The sequence below is a fragment of the Mixophyes fleayi genome, chromosome 9 (genome assembly GCF_038048845.1).
Source record: "Mixophyes fleayi isolate aMixFle1 chromosome 9, aMixFle1.hap1, whole genome shotgun sequence".
Lineage (NCBI taxonomy): Eukaryota > Metazoa > Chordata > Amphibia > Anura > Limnodynastidae > Mixophyes > Mixophyes fleayi.
In genome coordinates this window covers 125779677-125795651 of record NC_134410.1, presented here as the reverse complement: position 1 = coordinate 125795651, position 15975 = coordinate 125779677, and the positions used below count along the sequence as shown (strand labels likewise).

The 15975-nt window shown below is 48.1% G+C and overlaps 1 protein-coding gene across 1 annotated transcript in view; it reads left to right on the top strand.

Annotated features, from left to right (window-relative positions):
• Nucleotides 1-15975, top strand: part of PLXNA3 (plexin A3) — a 73178-nt gene that overhangs the window by 23058 nt on the left and 34145 nt on the right. Inside the window, exons 3-5 of the mRNA XM_075185627.1 lie at nt 2963-3145; nt 13420-13548; nt 14443-14543. Of these exons, the coding sequence (XP_075041728.1) occupies nt 2963-3145; nt 13420-13548; nt 14443-14543 (413 nt within the window). The remainder of the gene's footprint in view (nt 1-2962; nt 3146-13419; nt 13549-14442; nt 14544-15975) is intronic.

Genomic DNA, 15975 nt, shown 5'->3' with positions numbered 1-15975 from the left:
ATTCCTTTGTATGGTTTTGGCTTGTCGCGGACACTGCTCGGAACTGAGAAAAGCAAATAGTGCTGCGGCCACTTAAACAAGATTAATGGGATTGAAGCCAACGTTTCCTGTGTAACCCGCTCTATGCCATTGAGGCAGTTTGTGCTCACGTATCGGGCTGAGATACATGCTAAGCTCTGCATCTCACGCACGCGCACACTCTGGGCTCTGCATCTCACGCACATACACCTGTTTTGCGCGCAGGATTGTGTTGCCCTCTGGGCTCTGGCTTTGCGCACGGGATTGTGTTGCCCTCTGGGCTCTGGCTTTGCGCACGGGATTGTGTTGCCCTCTGGGCTCTGGCTTTGCGCACGGGATTGTGTTGCCCTCTGGGCTCTGGCTGTGCGCACGGGATTGTGTTGCCCTCTGGGCTCTGGCTGTGCACACGGGATTGGCTTGCCCTCTGGGCTGTGCGTGCGGGATTGGCTTGCCCTCTGGGCTCTGGCTTTGCGCACGGGATTGTGTTGCCCTCTGGGCTCTGGCTTTGCGCATGGGATTGTGTTGCCCTCTGGGCTCTGGCTGTGCGCGCGGGATTGGCTTGCCCTCTGGGCTGTGCGCGCGGGATTGGCTTGCCCTCTGGCTCTAGCTTACGTGCATACACACACACGACATGAATATAACTATTCCGATATAGCATCCAATTCACCGTAAGAAATTCACTCGTCTTTCTGTTTTGCGCATGTAAATATCCAGTGAGGAGGGTTTGTACACATGTAATATCCATCGAGCCTGAGAGAGAGACACTAGTCTGTCCATTGTGTACATTTTAATTGAAGAAAAATGGCTATACAGTGTCAATTCAATTATTTTGCCACAAAATAGCAGACGCCTGCAAATAAGCAGGAACAGGAGGACTGGAGAACGCGCGCATTATGTAAATGTAATTAAGTTGGAGCTATTTTCATGAGTGTTGTTCTCTCTTTAATTTTTCATTTGAGGCCCAGACTGATTCCTGAATTTGTCCCTCCTAATTATTTTTTTTTTGTCTGTAATCTTTGCTCACGTGCTGCTCATTCCTGCTCCCCTCTCCGCTCATCGGTCTGGCAGCTTTATCATCTGTACGTAACTAAAAGATCTCCGGGCCTATAATTTGCCGTGGTTTCTCTGGAAACTGCTTCAAATACCCGGTTATTTGTGGCGGAGAAGCCACAAATGTGTCATTCCTGTACGTGTCACTGAAGGCTCTGTCTACGTGGCAGACTCCGCTCCAATTCTGTGTCTGGCTCACTCCAAGAAATCCCAGAGTCCGTACACACACACACATATATATATATATATAATCTATAGGTGAAGTGCCAGTCACTCTCTGTTAGTAATTCAGCGTATGACCTCAATTATACGGCGGAGGATGCGGAACGTGACGCTGGATCATTCAACAGCACAAGGGAGATAATGATGCAGTAGTAAACGGCGTTGTATGGTTTTAACTATAGACCAACGTCCCCTTACAGAAATAATAGTTTGACGGTTCTGTGTTATTTGTGAGATCTGTGCGCTCGGGTCCTCCAGTCTCGCAGGGTGCTCATTCCTCACCTGATGATTTATCTTCCGCTAATCACTGCGGGAGGCGTTTTTTCTCATGCGCACCAGACTTCCTACCAGTAAACGAATAGATCGTTATCATTATACACGAACAGACCCCACTGAAGCTGGAAGAGATTCATCTGGTCTGTCCGGTGTGCACGTGCGTGTGTGTGTATATATGTGTGTGTGTGCATATGCAGCCAAAATAAGTGTGCGACCCTCAAAAAAGGATTACACACTAGCTCGTGTCCTTGCCGCATCAGCCCGTGCCCCTACAATATTACACGCCAGCCACTGTCCCCTTCCACAAATTATTACATTAAACTGGCATGTGCCCGCTGGAAAAGTGGCAAAGGGCAGAGGAAGTCGTGTTGCCCGGACTGGTGTTCTGGTTGCCACGGCGATGCGGAGACCAGGATTTGTCCGGCTCTGATTGGGTTGATGGCTATAATTGTTTTCCTTTTTCAAAAGGGGCGTGGCCTCACATGTCCCTATTTTCAAACCAGGACTATTGGGAGGTATGAGCAAGACTGGGTGAAGCCGCAGCCGGACAGCCCTGCTCTGGGCAGGAGAACACAACACATCATTTTTTTTTTTAAATGAAAAATGTGCTGTTAAAACATTCTAAAGTATCTTTATAAACGTAATAAAACATCTTGTGTTGCAAAGGCTTCCAGCATAGCTGCTACCGCTTGGCACGGCGCCACGGCGGGGGAGCATGCCAATCCCCCAGACAAAGTTCCCTAAGCATGCCAGTCTCTTGGGCGAGGATCCTTCCAAAAGAGAAAAAAAAAAGTATATTAAACATAATTATTGTAGTTTGAGGAATGAAAGCAGCAAATTCATAAAAATATATTTTTTTAAAGCCTTCCCTTATCTCTTATAATCTCTCGGGGGAGGCGGTCGTTATTATAGTTGTCACCTCGGATAGATGCATCCTAAATAAAACGCCCTTGTGCCGTTATATGGTCATAAAACTGCTCGGCAACCTCTGATCTCCTTACAATTTGTGACACCGATACATTAGCTCATATATAATTCTAAAATATATTTTATTTACGTTATTCTATTAAAATTCACAACAGAAATAGTCTACAGTGCTTAAACCTACGTTTACTCACACAAATTCTATCTCCATGTGCCTTTATTACTGACCCGTCGCCTGCACACAGTGGAGGTGGCCATTTTGTGGTCTAAACCAAGATGGATCCATCGCTGAGGCGCCTTGGTGACGGTTTCTCCATTGTGTGTAGGTGATGGAACTCTTTAACGTAGTCTACATTGGTATATAGTCTTTCTGTGTTTTCCTGATGTACGCCTCTGTGCTTTGCCGTATGTTGGTATGGAAAGGTTGGTATCACCGCCTCCAATCACCTCACGCCTCTGTCTTCTCTTTCAGCCTATTCCCATTCTTGACGATTTCTGCGGCATGGCTTTAAATCAGCCAATCGGGGGTCTGACGGTGATCGAGGGGCTGCCTCTCTTTGAAGAGAAAACGGACGGCATGGCGAGCGTGGCCGCCTACAGCTACAAGGGGCACTCGGTGGTGTTTGTGGGCACTCGGGCGGGAACTCTGAAGAAGGTGAGTGATTTCATGGTTGGCCTGGTTTCTTCTGACCTTCCATCTTGTTTGCTCTTACATCTAATTGGCTCAGCAGTGTCTGCGTACATGGCGCTCATGTGTTCAGCACAGGGTATAAGAAGTGGCCGCGTTACAGCTTTTTTGAGGTAGAACTCTAGTTGGTGTAGAGGGGCTACCCGTTGGCAGCTCTGGTTATCGGCAGGTGAAAAGGGCGTGGTCGCTTGGGGGAGGCTGTTTGGTCTATTTTCAGTCAGACACGTTAGTGGGTATTAAGGGGAAGTAACAGATGTCTGGACTCTCTCTGTACCCTCAGCTCAAAAGTACTTAATGACTTGAAAATGAATATTAAAAACAAAAGGCTATTGTGTCGCCAATTTTATATTTTGCTGATGGTTTGTAGTGTTTCACGTGGCAGGAAAAGTTTGTTTCCAAAAATGGAATCCTTCCCTGTGAAAATCCTCTTACCGCTGCAGAGTACTTGATTGGGGCTCAGCGCAGCTTATTTGAGTATTAAGTTACTGTATTCTGCAAGCAAAGTCTTTGATGTACTATTTTAAAAATGAGGGATCGAGGGTGGCGTGGGGCAGCAGTGTGGACTCGGGAGTGGGCGGGGCAGCAGTGTGGACTCGGGAGTGGGCGGGGCAGCAGTGTGGACTCGGGAGTGGGCGGGGCAGCAGTGTGGACTCGGGAGTGGGCGGGGCAGCAGTGTGGACTCGGGAGTGGGCGGGGCAGCAGTGTGGACTCGGGAGTGGGCGGGGCAGCAGTGTGTACTCGGGAGTGGGCGGGGCAGCAGTGTGTACTCGGGAGTGGGCGGGGCAGCAGTGTGGACTCGGGGTGGGGAGTGGGCGGGGCAGCAGTGTGGACTCGGGGTGGGGAGTGGGCGGGGCAGCAGTGTGGACTCGGGGTGGGGAGTGGGCGGGGCAGCAGTGTGGACTCGGGGGTGGGGCGCGGGCGGGGCAGCAGTGTGGACTCGGGGGTGGGGCGCGGGCGGGGCAGCAGTGTGGACTCGGGAGTGGGGCGCGGGCGGGGCAGCAGTGTGGGCTCGGGAGTGGGGCGCGTGCGGGGCAGCCGTGTGGGCTCGGGGGTGGGGCGCGTGCGGGGGCAGCCGTGTGGGCTCGGGGGTGGGGCGCGTGCGGGGCAGCCGTGTGGGCTCGGGGGTGGGGCGCGTGCGGGGCAGCAGTGTGGGCTCGGGGGTGGGGCGCGTGCGGGGCAGCAGTGTGGGCTCGGGGGTGGGGCGCGGGCGGGGCAGCAGTGTGGGCTCGGGGGTGGGGCGCGGGCGGGGCAGCAGTGTGGGCTCGGGGGTGGGGCGCGGGCGGGGCAGCAGTGTGGGCTCGGGGGTGGGGCGCGGGCGGGGCAGCAGTGTGGGCTCGGGGGTGGGGCGCGGGCGGGGCAGCAGTGTGGGCTCGGGGGTGGGGCGCGGGCGGGGCAGCAGTGTGGGCTCGGGGGTGGGGCGCGGGCGGGGCAGCAGTGTGGACTCGGGGGTGGGGCGCGGGCGGGGCAGCAGTGTGGACTCGGGAGTGGGGCGCGGGCGGGGCAGCAGTGTGGGCTCGGGAGTGGGGCGCGGGCGGGGGCAGCAGTGTGGGCTCGGCGGTGGGGCGCGGGCGGGGGCAGCAGTGTGGGCTCGGCGGTGGGGAGCGTGCGGGGGCAGCAGTGTGGGCTCGGCGGTGGGGAGCGTGCGGGGGCAGCAGTGTGGGCTCGGCGGTGGGGAGCGTGCGGGGGCAGCAGTGTGGGCTCGGCGGTGGGGAGCGTGCGGGGGCAGCAGTGTGGGCTCGGCGGTGGGGAGCGTGCGGGGGCAGCAGTGTGGGCTCGGGGGTGGGGCGCGGGCGGGGCAGCAGTGTGGGCTCGGGGGTGGGGCGCGGGCGGGGCAGCAGTGTGGGCTCGGGGGTGGGGCGCGGGCGGGGCAGCAGCGTGGGCTCGGGGGTGGGGCGCGGGCGGGGCAGCAGCGTGGGCTCGGGAGTGGGGCGCGGGCGGGGCAGCAGCGTGGGCTCGGGAGTGGGGCGCGGGCGGGGCAGCAGTGTGGACTCGGGGGTGGGGCGCGGGCGGGGCAGCAGTGTGGACTCGGGGGTGGGGCGCGGGCGGGGGCAGCAGTGTGGGCTCGGGGGTGGGGAGCGTGCGGGGGCAGCAGTGTGGGCTCGGCGGTGGGGAGCGTGCGGGGGCAGCAGTGTGGGCTCGGGGGTGGGGCGCGGGCGGAGCAGTAGTGTGGGCTTGGGGGTGGGGCCCCAGACACATTCGTCCAGCTTGATTACTGCTGGCGCTGTGACTTTCAATGTGATCGGGCAGGGAAAGGAGTCAGGGCCAACACAGGGCTATGTTTTTAGCCTATCGGCTGATACTCCTCTGTGGTCCATGAAGGATAGCAAGTAATCCCAGGGGTGTTTCACCCCCACAACTGAGGGAGAGTTGGGGATTACCTCTCAAAGCTTTCACTCTAAAGGTACAATTAGCCGTAGTGAAGGAATGATAAAAGGGTGCGTGCTTGTAGGGATCAGAGGGGATAACAGGAGACTTTGGGATAGACGAGGTGGAGTGCGCGGAGGGTCAGGCCCCTCGTGTTGAGTGCAGGGCATTATGGGTGGCCGGTCTGAGTAGCGGAGCTTGTTCAGTGCAGGAGAGAAAACACACAGGACTCTGGCGCAGCTCCAGTGACGGATTTTATAGATCGGCCTTCACCTCGGCTAGGGGAAAGGACAGCGAATACATCACACAGCGCTATAAATCCTGACTGCCGTACAGATAATTAGCAGAGAGCTGGCCGTGCCTAGTCCTGCTCATTGTTCTCATAATCAGCCCGCCCTGGACCACAGCTACTATGTTCTAGGCATGTACATATAATTCTGTTTACACAGTATCACTGTTTATTCTACAGCACTGATGCACCTGACCCACTCATTACACCATCCTCTGTGCTAAAACTGCTCCCTGCCGTGATATATACCAACGGTACCTTACAGGACCTTCAAATGTAAATACGTTAAGGGACACTTATAAACAGAGTCAGAATCTTGCTTTTATTTTATAAACTTCACAATAAAAGTTATGACCATTCATGCACTATTTTTTTCATAACTATCTCCCCTGTGTCTTCTACACGTAGCGGAGGTGGCCATTTTGTTGGCTGAACCAGTGTTCGGCCTATCAGCTCGCTAGGAGCTGGTGATGTCACTGTTGTGTGTCTGTGATGTGATTTGTTCTTAGTGAGTTGTGAGTGAATATTGGTTCAGGCCACAAAATGGCCAACAAATGGTCAGGTACCTCCTGGTGGAATCTATATTTTATGATGGTTTTATATGGTTTTGTTCTGGCTCCTTTCAGTTCCACAAACTAATAGGGAAGGAAATATGATTAATATGAGCGTAATAGTTTTTCGGATGATTTTGAGCAGATTTTAGGTGCGGTTGTGGTTAATGTTGTTTATATAACACATCAGATTTCCTGTTTGCAGACAGACCCTTATTAGTACTACCTACAATGACTGGTAATCGGGATTACATTAAGCTCACTATCACGGTTACATATCATTTTAAATCCTATTATATCCTTCTGTATATGGCAATTGTTGTAAATAATACAAGATAGTTTTGTCTGCAAAGTTTTATACTGAATGTAATATTTCCGAAGGATTAAGTTAAAGGGGCACTCCAACTTAAAAAAATAAATAAATAACAGGGTTTCCCAGGTAAATGTGTGTTTATTTTCAATGCCTGTGTGTAGCAGCTTTGTCCATATCGTCAGCCTGTGATCCGCGTTAAATCGGGTACGTTCTTCCTGGGGTGTAATAGACAGAAATGTGGTTACGGAGGTTTAGATCCAAGGGCAGCCGGCCCAGGGGAGAGGGGGGAACGTTTAAACTTTCCATAAAATAGTGTGAAATGTGAGTCCCAGCTGGATCCCATTAGCACACTCCTGGTTTACACATTTCTGTGTCTCTGACACTTCAACCACTAACCCCCCCCAAATCTGGCATTAAAGGGACGGCCGTGCCTGTGCGTCAATGACTGATTGTTTTGCTGTTAGTGCAGAAGGCATTTAGTCGCTGACTAAACCTGCTCACTGAGTCACTGCGAGGGCCACCTCTTTTCATCCGTGCACTTACCCACCAATGTTTTAAATGTTGTTGTTTTTTATCCGTTTCATTATTTGGTTATTTTATGTGTAGTATTTGTTGCTTCAAAAAAGACATTGAAATTTTTTTTTGTTTCTATAAACTTCCAAGTAAGCCACTCCTAATTACACCCTCAGAGTCCTTCAGTTTGTTGACTTGTACACGCTCCCCCTTTTATTGAACGCATAGCTTTTTTTTTTTTTTTCCTTCTCACTCCCCTTCCCACGTTTACAGTCATGTATTTATATCATCGGGCAGAGTTGCGCATTCTGTGCCCTGGGGCTATAAGGCTGTGCTCGCTCTGCGTTGTGCACAATTATATCCAGAGAACGGCCTTATGATGTTATCACAGGCAGACCGACAGATTAAAGAGAACCCCCCCTGTGATGTATAGACTTGGTTGAAAAGCACAGAGGGAAGCCACAAAGTGGTAACTGCAAGAAGGTAAAAAAATGAAGATGTAGAGCTCGCTTGCAAACCACATCCTTGGTTTGAATATATAACTATAAGTTAATTATTCAAAACATCAACAATATATAAAATAAAGGAATGATGTAATAATTCAGTAACCAGAAATAAGATAAGAAGAAAATCTTTATTTCAATCTTTCAAATTGCCTTAAAAAAAACAAACAAAAGGAAGAAAACGGCTAATACACAAATCGGCCATAATCCAATTATGGCTCTCGTCCAGGCTATATCCAGCGGCTCTGGTGAATTGGGGGGAGGGGGTCAAGGATCGGGAAGGACCATGGTTATGTCTCTGGGCAGACTCTCACTACTAAAGAGTATTTATAGAAATGATGAATAAGAAAATTCCAGACCGTATTGTCACACTAATCCCCCCCCATGCCCCAAGTACACAGAAATAAATGAAGATTAGTGTCCCTTTAAGTCTGCATACTGTAGTATCCGTATCAACGTATCGCATTTAATAACACCTATTAGGCCATACAGACCTGTGCAACTAACAGGATCGCAAATGGGGCCCCTGGGGGTTTAATATTTTTTAATCTTCCTATCGTATTTCAAGCTTGGCGCTGCAGTCTGTACTTTGTAGCGTAAACAAGATTAATTATAGTGTTTGTGAAGATTGTTTTTGCCTGTGTAATGTGTTTGTGTAAGGAATTGGTGAGGTTTAATGATATGCTGTGGAATAATATACCTGCGCTGATTACCTGGTGGATTTCAGCGCGGTCTGGGGCGAGAGCGCAGTATAGCGTGTGAGGAGATTACTTCTGATTTGTACCTATTGGTAATACCGATATATAATATTTGTGCCTATAGCCTACATAGTTGCCAAGTATCCCTAATCTTCAGTCCCAGATTTGAAAGAATTGTCCCTATTTTCTTTTAGTAATTCGGACAAGTCCCGCCCATTTTCCAGCAAATCGGGACAGTTGGCTGTAGGCATGGATGAAAATGCCGACTGTCCCGATTGGCTGGCATTTTGAGGGTGGGATCTCTGTTTCGGCACAGCCTATCGATTCACTAGGAGCCAGTGACCTCATGCATCTCTTGGTGATGTCATTTGTTCCTAGTGAATTGATAGGCTGCGGTCTTCAAGCCACGCCCATATCGTCTCCTCTTCCCAGAAGGTAAATATGACTAATTCTAGTGCACTATTGTGTATTTTACTTATATATTTTATAGATATTTGCTTATACGCTCAATCCTATCCTGATGCCATTTGTTAGAGAGTGGTTTCTACCGAGACGGCTTAGGGCCACACAACAGCCTCCGGTAATGGGTCACCGGATGGTCAGCCTTGTGATACAGCTGCAAATGCACCAATAATTGTTTGTTTTCTAGTGGTTTCAACCAGTGTGTTTAATTATTGTCTGTAATGAAATTTTATCCATTCTCAGAGTTTAGAATCTTGTTTCATAGATATTAATTATTGTGATCCAAGTGCAGCTTTTAAGACAGTGTGGTTACATTGAGAGAGAGTCCAGTAATCTCCACAGCTTCCTCCGCTCTGGTTGTACAAATGCATTTCTTAAAGGTGCAGGCTAGAAATTTGCAAAATGTCTCAAAAAATATATTTTTTTCCCCCTCAATCAACCTCTTGTTCCCACGTTCTCTCTCGTTCCTTCTTTCCTCGATCCTCAAAAGCTTGTTTTGAAAAAAAAATCATCAGCTTTTAGTGCAACAAAAGAATGATCACCAAATACTACACTATTCACGGAAGGTTTTAAGATTAACCGAAATATTAGCCCAAAAATCTAAACCTTGCTCTAGAATTCGTTTATTCAAACCCTAAGCCACCCCCTAAGCCAACCCCTCCCCTCTCCCTGTTGGAGTCCCTCAGGGCTCTGTTCTTGGCCCTTTACTCTTTTCGCTCTATACTTCCTCCCTTGGGGCTCTCATCTCCTCTTTCGGTCTTCAGTATCACCTATATGCTGATGATATTCAACTCTACATCTCTTCTCCTGATCTTTCCTCCTCCCTCCTCTCTCGTGTAACTGACTGCCTCTCAGCCATCTCATCCTGGATGTCCTCTCGCTTTCTTAAAATTAACATCTCCAAAACCAAACTCATTGTCTTTCCCCCACCCAGGCTCCCTTCCCACCATGACCTCTCTATCGTTGTTAACAACTCCACTATCTCCTCTGTCACCCAACTCTGCTGCCTAGGTGTCACTCTCGACTCCTCTCTCTCTTTTGCCCCCCACATTCAATCCCTTGCCCAAGCCTGTCGCTTCCAACTCCGTAACATTGCCCGCATCCGTCCCTTTCTCTCTCAAGATGCCACCAAAACTATCATCCATGCTCTCATCTCCCGTCTCGACTACTGCAACCTCCTCCTTACTGGCCTCCCCTGTTCCCGCCTTGTCCCCCTCCGCTCTATACTCAATGCGGCTGCGAGACTCATCTTCCTCTCACGCCGCTCCTCCTCTGCCTCCCCTCTCTGTCTTTCCTTACACTGGCTCCCCTTCCCCTACAGAATCCTTTTCAAACTCCTCACCACCACTTACAAGGCTCTCTCTCAGTCTACTGCCCCTTATATCTCTAACCTCCTCTCCATTCACACTCCCGCCCGCTCCCTGCGCTCAGCCAATGATCGCCGCCTCTCCTCCACTCTGATTACTTCTTCCCACTCTAGAATACAAGACTTCTCCCGTGCTGCCCCCCTTCACTGGAACGACCTCCCTCGCTCCATTCGTCTCTCACCCAATCTGTGCTCCTTCAAGCGGGCTCTTAAAACTCACCTGTTCCTTAAGGCCTACCAACCATCCACTTAACCTCTCACCTCTTCTGGTTCTCCCCTGCCCCCTTTCTCTCTCCCCGTTGCTTCACTGGCACCCTTATGTACCTGATTCTGTTTACCCTCCCTTAGGATGTAAGCTCGTATGAGCAGAGCCCATCTTCCCTCCTGTCTCCATACCTGTTCTTCCACTCCGTCTCTACTGTATCTGCCTGCCTGGAGTTTCTGAAGTACTGGTACTTTGTGTTTATTGTTCTGTACTGTTCTACCCTGTATAGTCTACTGTTTGTACCGTTTATGGCGCTGCGGAAACCTTGTGGCGCCTTACAAATTAATGATAATAATAATAATAATAATAAGCCTCAACCTTAAATTAGCTCAACCCAAGTTCAATTGCAAATACTTAGTCTCCCAAATTCTAGACCCTAAACTGTGTTAAATTTTGTGTGTAGGAGAGTCGTTAATGTCACATTCTACTAATGTTTCCCTAATAGCTGTCGTCCTACCCCTTAAACTTGCCCAATTTACCCCACTCCCCAATACTCTTATTCCATGAACACCTGTTTTTTTCTGCTCCCAACCACCCTAATTCAATTCGGTCTCTACCTCGTTTTCACCTTTCTCTCCATCTTTTCCCTTCTCGTCCAGTCTCGTCGTCCTCCAAACCTCCATCATCCTTTCTCCCCCTCTTGACGCTTGGCTTAATATTTCATGCTAATTCTCCTGATGGATTATAGATTACTGGCAAGTTGTTGTTAAGGATGAAATGATTATTTAGAGAGCAGCGTCCTGGATTTAACACTGTGTAACGCAGAGCCGTGAAGGGATTCAGAGAGGAGGCCGCGCAGAGATACAACACAGTCTGTACGTAATATAAAGTCATATAAAATATATGTAACGTTGGCCGATTCGCCATGACTATATTCCAAAATGGCCGTTAATCTGTCGGTGTCCTCTCTGCAAATAAAAAAAATATATATATTGTGGTAATCTTTACAAATGGGGCCCAAGATTACCATGGTTAACAACCAAATTGCCATGAAATTCCGTGGTAATCTGGTCATTTGCTCTGGTACTTTTTTTTAAGGGCACCATGGCGGCCATTTTGTGTTGACTGAACCAAGATTTATGAAAATACAGGCTATCAAATCAGAATGAAACTGTAGAATATGGCACAGTGAATTATCAGCAGGCAGCAGTATATTAAGTCCACAAAATGCCTGCCTCTACTTTGTCCACTGATAGGTTTAGGTCTTGCATCATAACCGTTCACTATATTATCAACCCTTAAACATCGTATGACACACCAGGTATTCCTGGCACGTATATATGAACTCCTTGTTGTACTTTTTGAGGTAATTTTTCTAGATTTTAGCTGTTCGGCCTCTAATATGCTCTTATAAGGACATATTGGTTTTCTCGGACTGCTCTGACATAAAAAAAAAAACTTCTAGTAAACTTTCTCATAACTAAATATATTGCATAATTCAATGACGGATCTAGAATCAATTGGAAGGCTTGATTTTCCGTATAATTTGGAGCAAAATATACCAGGGCACATTTAAATATGACCCCATTCTTTCCTCACACAGCCCTTGACGTTCCCCCCCCCCCCCTCCCCCCTCCTCCTCCTCATGAAATTATTTTCAGCGCTCCTCATAGTGACTGTAGAAAGAAATAGTCCTTGGTGACCCTTATTGTTTTCAGTTTCAGTTTTTCCTCTTGGATAACCAGTTTCGTATAACGGATCCCCTATCCGAACAATCATCATCATCATCTATTTATATAGCGCCACTAATTCCGCAGCGCTGTACAGAGAACTCGCTCACATCAGTCCCTGCCCCATTGGAGCTTACAATCTAAATTCCCTAACATAGACACACACAGACCGAGCGAGACTAAGGGCAATTCAATAGCAGCCAGTTAACCTACCAGTATGTTTTTGGAGTACATTTACACAACCTATTTCAGACTCGTATTGTCACATGACTTTTTTTCTTTTAAATGCATCTACAACATTCACGCTCATGAACTATTAGTGTTTGTGGGGTTAGATCCCGGTCACTGTTTTGCTGTATTTAGCACCCAAAAGCGTCCTAGTTTTCTATTAAAAGAAAACAAACAACAAGAGAGAAGGCCTGTGCGCTTCTCAGCCCTGGGGCCACAAGACACATGACAATAGCTCTTGGTCTCCGTAAAGCTGCATTTTTTTTGTCACTTTTATGTCTGAAAACAATTCCTCCCGTTCCATTTTTCATTCAAATTGTGCCTCACGGTCTGATACATAGATCTGTATGGATTTACTTCTTTCAGTGGCTCCGAAAAGTGTATGTCCGCTGTGTAAATGTAATGCAATGACAATCCCTTTGTTTTGCATGGTGTAAGGCTAGTTCCGAGCCAGCGTTTTCATTTTCCAAGCTTGTAAACGCTGGTCGGTGTTCACGTTTATTATCCTTGAGACCGAAGAGGCATTTTAGGAGGGTCAACGAATGTCCCTCGGAGCCTAAATGTAAATGTTTTACTGTGTGCTTATCTGAGTATAGTAATCCGTGTCTCACGTGAGTTTGTAGCTGCAGTCTGCTGATACGCCAACACAAGCAAATGTTTGTCTGTTTACACTGATCTATAAGTGGGCTTCTGACCATTCCGAAATGTGCTCAAATCTCCTGGCTGGATTTGTCAGGCGGCCGTGGGCTGTTTGCGTTCAGCGTCGAGTGCAGACAGCCCCCCTCCCCCCAACTACTACTTCTCTACACCCCCCTGAAATCTGTCACAATCTGTTTCACAGACATATAGACTAATGATGTTTGTCACGTTTGAGGATTGCGAGGAATGAACGCAGGACATTTGGAGAATCGCGGGGTATAACGAGGTCGGAGGATACAATGCGGGACGCACAATAGCCCCCTTGTGTCCCGGGGGGCACTCATTTTCATCGTGTGTTTTTGTTTTTCTTGCTTTGACAGATCCGCGTGGACAGCCCCGCAGATGCCGTCTTGTACGACAGCGCCGCCGTCGTGCCAGGGAGACCCATATTGAGAGACATGGTGTTCAGTCCAGACTGGCAGTCCGTTTATATCCTGAGCGAGAAACAGGTGAGAGGAGGGGACAGTAATATATATATATATATATTATTATTATTTTTTTTTTATTTTTTTTATTTAAATGATGACCCAGTCTCTGTTGGAGGTTTTAGACCCATAACCATGTTAACAGAAAAATAATGAAAATAGAGGCATACTTGGCATCTAGGTATCATCTTTCATTTACAAATGATCATCTTCAACAACAGGTATCATAAAAGAAAAACAAAATATGGTGCTTTATTGGCACCATACTTGCCCCAACCATGCCAGTGATTCTATCCATCCTTCTACCAAAACCTATTAATTCCCACACCCCCAAAATAACAAGTATCAGAAAGTTTTGGGGCCTCCACCCGTTTTCCAGAGAACCAAACGCTAAACTGAAGTTACAACCAATTTTGAATTTGTTGGCATTGAACGGCGGGTACCTGCGGGTCACGTCGTTAATCCCATCAAATTGGTCCGTTTACGGAATAAATTAAAAAGTGCGTTTTCGTGGTTGGAAACAGATGGGGTTTCTTGACGTTCTGCCGGCTAGGGAGAGTGTGTTTTATACTGAATATATATATAATATTTCTCTTTTTAAAGAATATAGTCCCTGCTACTGTATCAGGAAAGAGCTGAAAACGTTATTAAAAGATGTTTATTTTTATTATTGTGTAACATTTAGAATAACCCTCTGACATGTATCTCTTGCATATACACAGTGGAGGCAGTCATTTTGTTTGGTAAGCGATAGGAAGGCGGCCTATGGACTCGCTAATAGTCACCAGTGACATCACTACGGCATCGATGTCTGTGATCTTAATCGATAGGCTGCCTTCAAATGCCGCGTCAGCAAACAAAATGGCGGCCTGTGTACTGACAGTAAGCGAGGTTGATGAACGTCTGATCATGTGACAGGTCAGCCGCGTTCCCGTGGAGAGCTGCCAGCACCACGACTCCTGCGCCGCGTGCCTGGGGTCCGGGGACCCTCACTGCGGTTGGTGCGTGCTCCACAGCAGGTGAGATATGTGTCTGTGCATGTCGTTGGTCATTTTTGGCATTATCCAGATTACGTCTGCATTATCCCCCATTCCATGTCTAACGTTTCTAATTTCATGCTCCAGATAATCCCGTTATAACGGGCCTGTTGCATTTATCCTTGTCGTATTTTTTATAATTAATATAGAGTGTGATGCATTTTATTCATTCCTTGAAATCTCTGTATAATTAGACCGCTGTTCATGACTGCGCACGTTTACAAGGCTCCAGCTCCGCACAATGACTTTACGACAATATGGTGTCTTGGCGCCACCGCCGAGTTATTAGAGAGCCAAGACGCCGCGTTTTTATAAATCCTTCCTAGACAATATGCTGTGTCTTTTTATTTTTTTTCTTACCAACACATTCTGTTAATGGTTTTGATTCTTCTTTTCTTTTTTTTTTTTTTTTTCTTCTCTCCGAACTTCTGTCCATGAAAGAAGATGATTGTTCAGTTGCTTGGCAATATGGATGATTAGTTGTGACATCTAGTTTCAGGAGGAGAAAGTAAACAGGATGGTTTGTGTGTGTTCCAGGCTCATAAATATGATGTGTTAGGAAGCTGGATTGATGGGCATTTATTTAAGTAGACTGTATTTCACTTTGTGTTTTGTTCATCTCTATTTTTATAAGCCATAAAAAAAAAATATGTTTGACTGTTTGATGTGCGCAGTGGAATTGGCGTGCCCCCGTGTATGTCCCCTCTGTGTATCGGGCGCGGCGTTTCTTCTGCGCGCCGCACTGGCGGGCGCAGGGTTGACGTTTTTTTGTGCGCATGTGCAGCCGTGGGATTGATGTGTATGTGCAGTCGCAGGGATGTCGTGTGTCCGAGTGTTTTCTCTCTTTGCTGGCTGGGATTTAACAAGGAGGAAGTTCCCCTCCCCCCGCCTAGATGGATTTAACAGTTGTGTGTTCCCAGGTGAGGAGAGAGATTCTCCAGACTACAGTCAATCACACATCCCCCATAACACAGATCAGCCAGAGCCTTAACCCTGTGTGTGATGTGTACCGTTGTCCAGCCACACACTGATACAAGGCCATTCATATGTACGCTGCCACACACGGGTACAGGGCATTCATATGTACGCAGCCACACACTGGTACAGGCCATTCATATGTACGCTGCCACACACTGGTACAGGCCATTCATATGTACGCAGCCACACACTGATACAAGGCCATTCATATGTACGCTGCCACACACTGATACAAGGCCATTCATATGTACGCTGCCACACACTGATACAAGGCCATTCATATGTACGCTGCCACACACTGGTACAGGCCATTCATATGTACGCAGCCACACACTGGTACAGGCCATTCATATGTACGCAGCCACACACTGATACAGGCCATTCATATGTACGCTGCCACACACTGGTACAGGCCATTCATATGTACGCTGCCACA